The following is a 13,973-nucleotide window of genomic DNA, read 5'->3' as shown; positions in this document are numbered from 1 at the left end:
AGGCCATCGGGTGTCCAGCTCAACCTGAGTGGAAGGCCTGGGAGAACAGGTGAGTCTTTAAAGAAGACTCTACGGTCTGGGCAGACCTAATGTGCCATGGCAGACTGTTCCAGAGCCTAGACGCCACCACCCCTTAAATGTGCTGCGTCAGATTCCTTGACTGTTCCAAGGTCAAATGTGAAAGATGTCTCTGACTCTTCGGTCTTTTCATTCCTTGAGATTCAAGATCGGTTTATTCGCCATGTATATGTTTTACACATACTAGGAATTTGTTTAGGGTAAGGTGCATACACTGATGGAGACGACATTAGACAGGGTGCAGGACAGGACAGTGTAAAGACAGTGCAAATACAATGAACACCATTAATCTGTCCTGCACTCTTCTCTGCTTGGCATGCAGGTCAGGCTTAGCTAATTTTATCGACTGAAAGATTAACAAGATCTATAGTTTTATGTTAGAATAGGTAATCATCTGACACTTTGTTGGTGACGACACGTTGGTGAATGAACACAATGATGCTGAATCAGTGTTGACCTGTGTGGCTGGTTCCTGGACTTCCTGTTGGGTCGATGCCAGGTGGTGAGTTTGGGCTCCAACACCTCCGCCCCATAGACCCCCCCCCCCCCCCCCCAGGGTTGCGTCCTGAGCCCTCTTCTCGACTCCCTGTACACCCACGACTGCATAGCCGGCATCTGAATTATTCAACCTCTAACCGACGCTGAAGAAGGTGCCAGAGCTGTGGAGGACCTCCTATATTGTTCTGGTGTCCAAAAAAAGCATGTCCTAGTGTCCTCAATGACTACAGGCCGTTGATGTCACTTCTTGAAGGTATTCAAGAGACTGGTTCTGCAGCGCCTGAGGCCCATGGTGAGCGACTTCCTGGACCCCTGCAGTTTGCGTACCAGGCCTGAATCAACATGGACGATGCCATCATCTACCTACTCCACAGAGCTTACTCACACCTGGAGAGGCCAGGAGGCACAGTAAGTCATGTTCTTTGAGCTGTCAAGCTCCTGAAGTTTGCGGATGACACCACTCTCATCTGACTCATCTCTGAGGGAGACGACTCTGCCTACTGGTGGGAGATCGATCAGCTGCTGTACTGGTGCGGCCAAAACAACCTGGAGCTCAACGGTCTCAAGACAGTGGAGACGATTGTAGACTTCAGGAAGAAACCATCCCCTCTCCCCCCATCACACTGAATGACACCCCAGTGTCCACTGTGGACTCCTTCCGCTTCCTGGGCACCACCATCTCCCAGGACCTCAAATGGGAACCAAACACCAAATCCCTCGTGAAGAAGGCACAGCAGAGGATGTACTTCCTGAGGCACCTGAAGAAATTCGGTCTACCAAAGCAAATTATGGTACTCTTCTACACCTCCATCATTGAGTCCATCATCACCTCCTCCATCACCATCTGGTACTCCGCCACTATAGCCAAAGACAGGGCCAGACTGCAGCGCGTCATCCCATCTGCTGAGGTGATCGGCTGCAACCTGCCCTCCCTCCTGGTCCAACCTGCCCTCCCTCCTGGTCCAACCTGCCCTCCCTCCTGGTCCAACCTGCCCTCCCTCCTGGTCCAACCTGCCCTCCCTCCTGGTCCAACCTGCCAATCAATCAATCAATCAAAGCTTTATTTGTATAGCGCATTTCATACCCAGAGGCAACACAATGCGCTTTACAGAGAACAAGGGAGGTGGGCATACGACCCACCTCTACATATTCCAGAGGGAAGCAAAAAAACAGTAATCACCCGGGGGCCAGATAAGTGAGCTGTAAAAATTCTTCCCTGACCCCTCTCAACAAGGCGATCGAGCAAGCTCCTGGAGTATGTTTGTCTACCAGCTAAGAACATTTATAAAGCAATACATTGCATTAAATTACATTTCAGAGTGAGAGAGGCTAAAAGCATCATAGGAGAGAGAATATTCTACGGACATGCTACATCATCCACAGCAGACACAGGGGTATCTATCGGACTTCGGGAGGTCTGCTGGTGACAGTGGGGCATCCACTGGACCTGGTTAGAAGATAGGAGGGAGAGAGAGAGGCACTAGGGAGAGGGAAGGCAGAGGGAAGGCAGAGCAGGGTTAGTAGCTCCCTCCTGGTCCAACCTGCCCTCCCTCCTGGTCCAACCTGCCCTCCCTCCTGGTCCTGCACAACTCCAGGACCCTGATGTGGGCCAGGAAGATTGCGGCCGACCCCTCCCACCCCGACCATAACCTCTTCGTGCCCCTCCCATCAGGACAATGTCTGCACGCCACAGACACAGCTTCTTCCCCACACCAACAAGGCTGGTGTCCCCCCTGACCCCTCCCCACTGCTGAGAGACATTGTCAATAGACACTTGCACATGACCTGAATATGTATAGAACGCACCGCACTCACACATCCCGCCGCACACACACATACACATACACACACTCACCTACCACCTACACATTACACTCTGCATACTCACTGTATATCAGGGACGTGCACTGGATGTTAGAGGGGAAGGGGAGGAAGTTTAAAAAAGGGCACTTAAGTTGTGTGCAACACATTTTTACCTTAGTAAGCAAAATATGTAATGTTTCTATTGATCTGTTGATGCAGTCGATACAGCAGCTCCATAGTGACATCTGCTGGTCAATTCATGGTGTGGCGGCTGTATCGACTGATTGACAAGTCAAATCCGAGAGGAATTGTGTGCAAAATACAAATGAGCCCACATTCATGTGATGTGTTGTTCAATACGAGTCGGGTGCTTGCGTAACGTACAAAGCTTCGTTTGAAAAATCATGTGGTTTTGGCAAATTGATGCAAGCATCAATAGGTCTACATTTGTATTGACGCACATGCGTCGGGGAGGTCGACACCGTGTTGTGGCTACTGCGTCGTAACATTACAATTAGCCACACCATCCTTTGTTGTCTATCTAAGCGTATTTTATCTAATCTAATCTATCATTTTTACCCAGAAAAAATAAGTGGGCGGAGTTCCCTATCTAATTTGTAAATAAATCTGTTAGTTTTTGCGTAATCCACCAACCAATAAACAAATGAACGAACAAATATGGCACTAAAAGCGTCACCTCTCATCCTGGGGCCTCATTTATCATTGTGGATGCACCCTTTTTCATTTACACCTGATTTTTGTACGTGCTTTTCTCCGCAAATAATGTGATGTATCATGACAACTCTATGGGAAATATTGTGTATATATCTCAATATTTCCCATCGAGTTTTGTCATGATTCACAATGATAAATGAGGCCCCTGCACTGTCACTGGGGTGGAGGTAATTACAATATTACAACAGATACTACGCTAAACGCCTTGGACTTAACTGTGTGAGAGAAGCTGGGACTAGAGAGAGGCTGGGGCTGGGAGACAGAGGCCGGGGCTGGGAGACAGAGGCCGGGGCTGGGAGACAGAGGCTGGGGCTGGGAGACAGAGGCTGGGGCTGGGAGACAGAGGCTGGGGCTGGGAGACAGAGGCCGGGGCTGGGAGACAGAGGCTGGGGCTGGGAGAGAGAGGCTGGGGCTGGGAGACAGAGGCTGGGGCTGAGAGACAGAGGCTGGGAGACAGAGGCTGGGGCTGGGAGACAGAGGCCGGGGCTGGGAGACAGAGGCTGGGGCTGGGAGACAGAGGCTGGGGCTGGGAGACAGAGGCTGGGGCTGGGAGATAGAGGCTGGGGCTGGGAGAAAGAGGCTGGGGCTGGGAGACAGAGGCTGGGAGATAGAGGCTGGGGCTGGGAGACAGAGGCTGGGGCTGGGAGAGAGAGGCTGGGGCTGGGAGACAGAGGCTGGGGCTGGGAGAGAGAGGCTGGGGCTGGGAGACAGAGGCCGGGGCTGAGAGAAAGAGGCTGGGGCTGGGAGACAGAGGCTGGGGCTGGGAGAGAGAGGCTGGGGATGCTCACATTACATTTTCTTCAGGAAATGTACATCCTTACTATTATGCTGTATCATACTTCCTTACTGTCACTATCCTGTGTTGTTATTATGTTGCTGCTACGAGGTTGAGGAGCTAGAACCCAAGAATTGTACTCCCCTGTACTCGTACAAAGGATGTAACAATAAAGGCATCTGCATCTGAATCTGATTGAAGATGATACATGTAAGATACCTCAGTATGATGTACCTCAATCATCTCCACATCAACAGAACCACAGAAGAGCCAGAGCAGTCATGATGGGAAATAGCAAAGGTTATGAAAACTAGCAGGAAGCCATCTATAGCTACAATGACACATAGGTCTCTGCTCTTGGTTTAACCACAATGTATACACGGAACACATGAACCCACACAGACAGACGAGTGACAGTGAGTGAAGATGTACGCTTTGTTCTACGTTCTGGTTCTGGTTCAGCCTTTGTGTGCAGTGTCTCTTGCGGTAAGACTATACATTTATTTAACATATTTTTATATGTAGATACAATTTCATATTGTTTCTTAAATGTGTATTGCTTAGTTGAAGATGTTGTGATTGTCTTTTCATATCAGAAGGTTTAATTACTTTTACCGTTATATTACCAGTATATTTCTTCAATTTATTGTATGTCTGACAATATCCGACAATTAAGTCATTTTCCAGTCATTTTTATTATTGCAATAATTTCCAAACAACAGAATTATACAGTATGTTTCATAATTATAGTTTAGACTGCCGTACAGGCTACGGAAGCAGGATGGATGAAATGCTGTCACAATATTGAATCCATCCTGCATCTGGTCACATTCTGTAACACTAACAGTTATACTTTATTCATCCCTGTTTGTCATGACAGAGATCACCGTTCAAACTGTCCAGGAGAAGGCCACCCCCCAGCTGAGCTGTGGTCACTTTGTGCAGGGTAAAGTGACATGGAGCAGAGACACAGATGGAAGGAGAGTTGACATTCTGACTGTGGAAGTAGGAAGTTTCAGAGAGACCAAACACCTCTCTGACCCTGGCAAACGTTATGGTTCAGTAGCAGACATGTCATTGATTATAGTCAGCGTGAAGGCCTCAGACACTGGGATGTATTACTGTGATGGTGAACCAGTGGTGAAGCCATTTGCCATGTCTCTCCTATGTTGTTTTTTAGCTTCTCTTACTCTGAAAATGAAAATGTAATTCAATGTAATTTATTGCTTTATAAATGTTCTTAGCCGGTAGACAAACATACTCCAGGAGCTTGCTCGATCGCCTTGTTGAGAGGGGTCAGGGAAGAATTTTTACAGCTCACTTATCTGGCCCCCGGGTGATTACTGTTATTTTGCTTCCCTCTGGAATATGTAGGGGTGGGTCGTATACCCACCTCCCTTGTTCTCTGTAAAGCGCATTTTGTTGCCTCTGGGTATGAAATGCGCTATACAAATAAAGCTTTGATTGATTGATTGATTGATGCAGTCATTGGTGTAAAGTGTGTACAGGAAGGGGCTCAACACACCATCCTGCAGTTGTCAGGTTTCAGTGGTGAGTGTAGGAGTAGGTGATATGGTTGCCCCGCCCCCCACCTGCACAGCTTGCAGTCTGTCACTGAGTAAATTGTGCATGAGATGGATCAGACAGAGGGGGTGGGGCCTGTTGAGAGATTGTGTAGCTTCTGGATGCCTCTATAGAAAGAATCTCTGAATTTCTGCCATTTGAATTCAGCAGGCAGCCATTTTACTGAACACTGTCTTTGGTACACTGTCCCAGTTGTAATTGGTATCGGAAAAAGTATTCAACTATTCAAAAGACTTTCCCACATTTTTTACAGCTATGACAACTGAGGTCCTAAACCCTGCCACGCCAAACAATAAAGAGAAGGACAAGAAGGAGAAGAAATCAATGACTCCAAGTGGTGAGAATTAGCTGATAAGTCAGTGTTTGTGTTGTTTACATTTCAGAGGTCACCATGGATCATGTGAGGAAGCCTCTCCGAGCACCATTTCTAGTTCCAGCTGTGACAACAGGTCCGAAACCCTGCCATATCAAACTATAAAAAAGAGAGGAAGGAGAAAAAGTAGAAATGAAAGACTCCAAGTGGTATCAGTCAGTGTTTGTATCGTTGGCTATGTATGTTATCCTGTTTATCCCTCGAGGCCTTTGAGGTCCTCTGGCTGTGTATGTTATCCTGTTTATTATCTCAGATCTTACCGTGGATCATGTGACTGTATTAATTTTGGGTCAGTTTAGTTTGATCTGTAGTGGTAAGCTAGGGTAGGTTAAAAGGGTATGGCACGGTAGTTGCTATAATATACTGTATATTTTGTGTATTCTCTCAAACGTCAGTGGAAATAGTACATACTGTAGATGTGTTATTTTCATGTTTTTCCAGCAGATGACTATTCCTCCAGCTCTCTAGCGCCCCCTACGGTGTCGTCCCAGGAGATGTTTGCTGGGCTGGGCTTGGCCTGCCTCCCTTTCCTCCTGGCCACAGTGCTGGCAGGCGAGGCTCTCTACCACCATGTCTGGACCAGGGGCTGGATGTCTGGACAGAACACCTGACCAGGAACCCTCAGATCCACCATCTCATCACGCTGACTTTTCTGCACTGAGCTGATGGTTAAAGCTGAAGTTTTACTGGTTATAATGTGTAGGCTGTATTGACGTCATGCATGAATGTAGTTTAATGAGGCTAAGCTGTTTTTAGCGGATGGGCAGAACGAGTGACAGATCCAGACCTTGGTCAAATGTAGGTTTAGTTGCTTTGAGGTGCGTATTGAACAATTTGCCCCAAGGCTGGTCATGCTGGCATATTCCTATGGTCAAACTTTATCTGTCAGACTTCCCATGCTATAGGGAAGCTACAATTGTTCTATCCTTTTGCCATGAAACTTTATTTTAATAAATTGCAATTGGTGTGTTGCAAGCAGCCATGCCAACACAACAAAACATGTTTCACAGGCTTGTGCGTTTTTAATTAGTACCTGGAAAAACCTGCCATTTTCTCAAGAATCAGTTAAACCGACCTGAATCTGACCTGATAGTCGAACACAATGCAAGAAATTAGGTCTTTTATTCATTTTTATTATTGTAAAGTCAACAAAACATAAAGTAACTACAACTAAACAAATCCACCCCCTCATCTTGTCCTGCCTCCATGCCCCGCCCCCAGACTACGGTGTTCCATTCTAACGCCATGGTCTGATTCCGAATCAACACATCACACCAACCTACGCCCCCACAGAGTTTAAGATTAACATGGCAGACAGTAGTTTGAGATCTGCAAGAGTGGAAATCAATAAGGAACTAGGGAGAGGGTCAGGGTGGAAGTTTGGAATCACACCCCTACAGCACTGATTGTCTGAGTGAGAAGTTTGGTCTTTTTACCCTGGTTAATTTCGGACATCTTGATGAAGTAGGGCTGCTGTGTAGTAGATTGCTTGTGGAACAAGGGGAAACAAATCGAGTGAATATCTTGGGTCACGACTCGCATTGGAGACAATTTAAACTTATGTTTAACCCGTCTCCATAGCAACAGCATAAAAACCAAAGGGGGGTTATCAGTGAGTTGTCCTGGTGTAATAGCAAGCCAACAGTCACAAGATTGAAAGCGTCCGGGCGGCGTGCGTTCAGCAGCGGAGGCCACTTCATGTGAGAACTACCCGTTTCCCCCCCTCATTTCCCCTCAGCCCAGAGTAGTGCAGTTCACTTCCCACACAACTGGCTTTTCACATTCATGAACATCTACACAAGCAAATATCTAAATGTGGAGAAGAGCACATGCGGAAAGCATCTAAACTTAACATAAAATAGAAACGGATGAAGAGGTTCACACCCCCTTCTGTACAATTGCACAGGGCTGCGTTTCCCAGAGGCATACGATGCCTCTGGGAAACCCAGCCCAGACAGACCAATAACAGTAAAATCTCTCGCTCCCTCTAGTGGTTGAGACGGTGTATAGCAGTCTAACGATTCAAATGCACCTTTCAAATAAGTCCCGTTGCTTATTATGCCTTTTCTATAATTGTATCTAACATTAAAATTCCAATGATATCTGCCACTTACAAACATGAAATAATGCCAGGCTTAATTTGGTTGGAATGTTTCCAGTTGCAGGCTCAATTTTAAGACATACTTTTCCACAGCAATGCCTTACATACACTGACACACAGCTTTACTCTTGAGCTTTTTGTGTTCAGCCTTTTACATTTTAACCATACAAGCAAGAAAGAATAAGGTAAGAACATAATAAACATGAATGCTGTGGTACCGTAGTTCTATTTTAAACTCATGGACAGAATAGATCAACGGTACAGGGGGGGATAAGAAAAGGGTGGATAGACTGATATTGTCCAGTTCCGGGTCTTTCTTCCCTTAAGAGTCTCAGTTTACCTTCGGTCCCATTGATGACAACCATTCAGAGTTCAGATCTTCTCTCCCCTCCCACTGGTTGGTCACTTCCTAATTGGAACATTCAATTTAGCACGGTCCTCTCTTACGAAAGATCCTTCTCTGTCAGTTGCTGCTCATCACACCTCATTGGGTCTTCATCTTAAAACTCAGATTTCAAATGCTAGCCTTCAGGTAACATTCCACCATCTCTCCTCCTCCTACTCTCTCCCACTTTCCATCCCTCCCTCATTCCTCCTTCCTTCTTCCCTACATCCTTCCATCTCTCAGTCTCTCTCTCTCTCGCCCGCTCACTCGTACTCAGCGATCAGCACCATCATGTACACCCCGAATAGCAAGGCCATAATCTCCATCAGTGATTGGCCGAAACTGGAGCGGCCAACCAGCAGCTCCGGCAGGACGGTCACCGTGGCGATGTATACAAAACCACCGGCCGTGAATGGCAGGATCCAGGCGGTGGCGGCTGCACCCACCCCCTCGGCCAATAGGGAGCAGGACGTGCCAGCGAGCGCCCCCAAGGCCGTCAGCAGCTGCAGGCACATGGCCTGAGGGAAAACAGGAAGTAGGCGTTGAGTAGGATTCAGAATCTGCCAAGGAGGTTTCTATACATCCCTACATACATTAAAGTCGCACTGAAACGGACGTTTGAGATCATCTAACTTCCGTAGTTTGACGTATTTCCGACGCAAACAAGCTATAAGGGTGGGACATATGTTTAGAGGAATTTGATTGGAACATTGACAAGTGGACGGGTTTTAAGAACTTTAGACAGATTCCATAGAAAGATAGCGCTGATTGACGGGTGGATGTCGTGAGATTATTGGCCTAAAATCTAAGGTACCTGTTGTCGTCACTGCACGTGACCTACCGTTTTCCAGAAAGTAAGAAATTATATACTTTGATATAAGATTACAACAAAAGTAGAATTTTGTAAATATTTTGGCATACATCGTTGAATAGGTGAACACTATGACCAATTATGTGGACCAAAATGGGACAGAATGTTTTTTTTCATTTCAGTGCGACTAACTTTGCAAATACTCATCTAACAAAGGATGACTGTAGACTCAGACAGCGAGTGACTTGGGGACAGTGGTCGCTCTGGTTGCGTGCATCGCGTCGCCAGCTCCCCGGCAGCCAAGAGCTGCAGACGCTGGGGGGGCGGGTCATTCATGTGTCACTCACATTATTGAAGATGTATTCTACTGCCATTCTGAGGTAAACTGATCTGCTATTGGTTGCTGCTTCGGCGATGTCACTGCTAATTTGCATAAAGTTGAACTCTGCCCAACTTCAAATCTACGCTCAGATCGCTGGTATCGCGTCGCTCTCTGCCGCCGAGGCGTCCGTCGCCCTGTCGCCAGCTTCCATTGAGAATGAATGGCAGCCGACCGCTCTCGTCGCCCAAGTCGCTCGCTGTGTGAGTGCACAGTAAGAGTGGTGGTTTGGTTTACATTTACCCCTACCAGTAGTTACCTGTCTATTTACAAACCCAAGTCTTAACAGACCAAAACAGACAATGACAAAACAAAACAGACACAGTTTGACTGTGACAAACTTGAGAGACAGCGTTTCCTCACGCATTAAATTTACCTTCCTCTTGGTGCAGCCAGACTGGACAAGGATGGCGAAGTCTCCGATCTCGTGGGGCACCTCATGCAGCAGGATGGTGATGGTGGTGACAGTGCCCACCGCCGGACTCACCAGGAACGACGCCCCGATCGCAAGCCCGTCCGTGAAGTTGTGGGTGAAGTCGGCCGCCAGGTTGAGGTAGCCCGACACTTTGATGTCTAGCCGGGGGAGGGGGCATGGGGATAACACATATGCAGTATTATATACAACACATATGCAGGTGCGTGTCCACCGGGGAGCTGTGTTTTAGAGCTGGCGCTGTTTTCTCGTTGTTTACAACGGGTAATGAGCTCTAGGGCGCTATAGAGACGAGAGCTGTGTTCCAAGCGCTTTTTAGCGCTACAGTGCCATGAGATCTAGGCTTGCAGTCTTGCACTTTTTGGGCTAGAGCGCAGGCTGTAAATGCGCAACCGCAAAATATGCACTTGTCGCGTACGCGTACACAATTCAATCCAACTTTATTTATAGAGCACATTTAATACAAGAGTTGACCAAAGTGCTCGTCATTTCAATCAATACAAAAAACACAGTAGACAACACAATAGGACAATAGAAACATAATGAAACATAATAAGAAAGAGATACTCTGATACTTAGGATTAAAACTAACAAACAGCAAATATACCGTGTGTGTGTGTGGGGGGGGGGGTCATATTCCTCCGTATCACCACAGTTAAGAGTTGTAGGAATGAGCTGAATCAGCATCGCTCACCAGCCTCATAGTCTTACCTGTGCTCTTCTCCTCTTCTTTCTTCTCATCTTTGCTTTCTTCTCCTCCCTCCTCCTTCTTCTTCTTCTCCTCCTCCTCCTCCTCCTTCTCCTCCTCTCCGTCGCTCTCCTTCGCCTTAGGGGCAGCTTAAATAAGGAACACAGGATCTAGGTTTAGAACAATTTCTAGAGACTTCTGCCATCAATTCAAATGATCCATGTTATAATTCATGTTATACATGTTATCAGACATATTCTTTATTAATGTAATAATAATACATCTTATTATTATAGTTATTATTATCACTATTATGATTATTATTTATTTGTATCCCCATCAGCAGCTAATCAGGTTGACATGATTGCTTGAGTTTCAGCTGTTCATGATTGCGTGCCCTGCCTACCGTGGGAGTGGGCGTGGCCATGGGAGTGGGCGTGGCCATTGCCGCCCTTAAGAAGTCGAACAAACTTCTCCACCACCAGGAAGGCTACGATGCCCGCCAGGACCCACAAACCAACAGACATCATGTGGCCATGGGCAGCACCTGGTGGAGAGGGGTAGGACAAGAGGGAGGGAGGAGAAGAGAGAGAGAGAGAGAGAGAGAGAGAGAGAGAGAGAGAGAGAGAGAGAGAAGGGTGGGTCAGAGACATACTATAGTGTTGTGAAGTGTATGGCTTAGATAGACAGACAGACAGACAGACATTGAAATTGTTCCATTTCATTCATTGTGTGCCGTGAATGTGTCTGTGAATGGGTGAATGAGAGGCCATTGTATAGCGCTTTGGAGAAAAGTGCTATATAAATGCCGTCCATTTACCATTTACCAAATAAAATTTGACTGAATGACTCGCTAGTTTGCATATGTAATATATCTGCACCGTGGGAGTGGCCATGATCATGTGACGCCTCGCTCTCGTGTGAGTGGCCGTGTCCCTCGTCTCCATGGTGAGAGTGGGGTTCTGTGTAGAGGAGTGGAAGACGGAACGTTTGAAATTAGTGCAAAAACATTTTGTGCAAATTAGTGCAAAAACAAGAGTCTTCTTCCACGAAGCTTCAGCATAATGAGATGGCTATTTTGCGTGATCGTGTGCTTGAGGGTGAGATAGGGGGCGGAGTCGCCCACCTACCCAGGGCGTGGGGGATGAGATGCAGGAAGGCGTCTCCCAGCAGCCCTCCGGAGGCGAAGCTGAGAAGGACTTTAAGCAGGCTCTGGTGCTGGTCCGTGTTGGACTGGACCGGGATCAGGAAGAGGATTACGAAAGGAGCCGCGCTGATCAACAGAGTGGCTCCGATGGCCTGGGAGGGGAGGGGGGGAGAGATGGAGGCAGGGAGGGGAGGGGGGGAGAGATGGGAGGGGAGGGGATGGAGAGATGGAGGTAGGGAGGGGATGGAGAGATGGAGGCAGGGAGGGGATGGAGAGATGGAGGTAGGGAGGGGATGGAGAGATGGAGGCAGGGAGGGGAGGGGGGGGGAGAGGGAGAGTAAAAGAATGAGGTCGAGTGGATTGAGTCATTAAAAGTCGTTAAAAAGTAGCCTACTGTATGTGATCAAATACAATCCACAAGTACCAGCAGTACACTGCCACGTTGAAAATGGAGGTTGCTGAGTTGGAACCAAACACCAGACTAGGCTGCAAGAAGGAAGTAGTTTGTAAAAGGTGAAAAGGGCCATATTGTTTGCTTGTGTACCTAGGGATTTGTTTAATCTCCAGAGAAAGCTGTGTTTGCTCACAGTCTTAGGAGGTAGAACAGGAACTAGTATAGTGACTACAGTCTGAAACAGGATGTATCCATAAGTACCATTATGTCACCTGACTATAGTGTTACAGTGGTAACACCACTAACATAAGGAAACACCGACTCGTTCTAGCGCGTGCACACACACGTGCACACTCATTCACCTCCTCAGGCCTATTCATTCATTCATTGATTCATTCATTCATCCATCCATCCTATGCAGACCTGCATCCAGAGCTCCACCAAGTCTCTCTTCTCTCCCTCCACCTCTCTCTTCACCCTCTCCCCTCCATCGGCGTGCAGGTGATCACTGTTCTCCTTGTGAGCGTGCCCGTGTTCATGAGCGTGCCCGTGGTCATGAGCGTGCCCGTGGTCATGAGCGTGCCCGTGGTCATGTCCATGTGCGTCCTCTGGTGACGGCAGGTTGGCCTCTGCGCTATACTTGCTGGCCCCGTGGTGCATCTTCACCTGCCCACCATGGGCGTGACCATGGCAGCCACCGCCGCCGCCGTGCGTGTGGGCATGGCCATGGTCCCCGTGAGAGTGTGTGTGAGCTAGCTGGGCAGCTAGCAGCAGGGCTGCTGAAGTGAACAGGGTCAGTGCTAGCAGACTTCCATGGCGGGCCATCGCATCACCTGAGAGAGACAGAGAGAGAGACAGAGAGAGAGAGGGAGAGATGGAGAGAGAGACAGTTACAACTACAGCCCATACACATACGTTACTGCTTCCTATCCCTTCATACACACAAGGTATTTCCCCATAATTAGGTCCTAAGTGTTGTGTAGTGGGTTTGCAAGTCATACTTACACAGCTAGATATACATCTCCTAATTAAGATGTTGCTGTACACAAGGACACCAGCTCGTTAGCTTCTCAAGAAGATAAAGTACCCATTGCTTGCTAGCGAAGAGGCTAGCAGCAAAACTTAGTAATAGAAATACAGTCTGAATGGCTAGCTAGGGGAAAGCTAGTGACTAGCAATAATGTTAACTTAATGTTATCCCTGTACTTAACTTAGTAACTGACATTAACGTTCACCGGTCATTGCAATTTAACTTTTGCTTTATGATATATTTGCTTCCGGTGTGTAATGGATGGCGACAAAGTAGACAGCAAACAATGTTATAGTTGTATCCTGGCTAGTGGGCTAATGCTAACAAGTTGATCATTGATGCAGCATCGACTGTCTCGCACATGATCTTGCGGACAAAAGCCGTTCAAACTCACCTGTCAGCTACTGCTGTGTCGTGTGGGTGAGTTGGAAAGCAGCGTTGTCTGTAACGACGGTTTATCCGATAAATGCTTGTTATTTTTGTCCACTCACTGCTGCTGTGTGGCTAGCTAGGCTTTCACAGACGTGGCAAATAGTCAACTCATTGGGATATCGCGAGATCTCATTCACTCCCGGGCAAGAAACAGAGGAGAGCGTGTCCAAACACCGCGAGATACACACGACCTCTCCGAAAAGCATCCTCATCCTGAAACCAGGCCAGGTCCAGCCTGGCTTATGTGCGTGGCTGGCTTGTTTCTGTTCAGGACTGGTAGGACGGAAGCTAGTCATGCCACTGAAATAGCTGTGAATTGAAATGACA

The 13,973-nt window shown here is 47.5% G+C and overlaps 1 protein-coding gene across 1 annotated transcript; it reads right to left on the bottom strand.

Moving 5' to 3' along the window:
• Positions 1-7,063: 7,063 nt before the first annotated feature.
• slc39a7 (solute carrier family 39 member 7) lies at positions 7,064-13,747 on the bottom strand. The gene is made up of 8 exons (XM_084455312.1): positions 13,609-13,747; positions 12,608-13,017; positions 11,774-11,942; positions 11,525-11,605; positions 11,050-11,190; positions 10,667-10,792; positions 9,899-10,095; positions 7,064-8,850 (listed from the first exon to the last, which is right to left on the bottom strand). The coding sequence occupies exons 2-8, from the start codon at positions 13,007-13,009 to the stop codon at positions 8,596-8,598; spliced, it is 1,371 nt and encodes a 456-aa protein (XP_084311438.1). The 5' UTR covers positions 13,010-13,017; positions 13,609-13,747; the 3' UTR covers positions 7,064-8,595.
• Positions 13,748-13,973: the final 226 nt, after the last annotated feature.

Source organism: Borostomias antarcticus (genome assembly GCF_949987555.1).
Source record: "Borostomias antarcticus genome assembly, chromosome: 21".
NCBI lineage: Eukaryota > Metazoa > Chordata > Actinopteri > Stomiiformes > Stomiidae > Borostomias > Borostomias antarcticus.
Note: the sequence above shows the minus strand (reverse complement) of the source record. Positions and strands in the feature narration are given on the sequence as shown.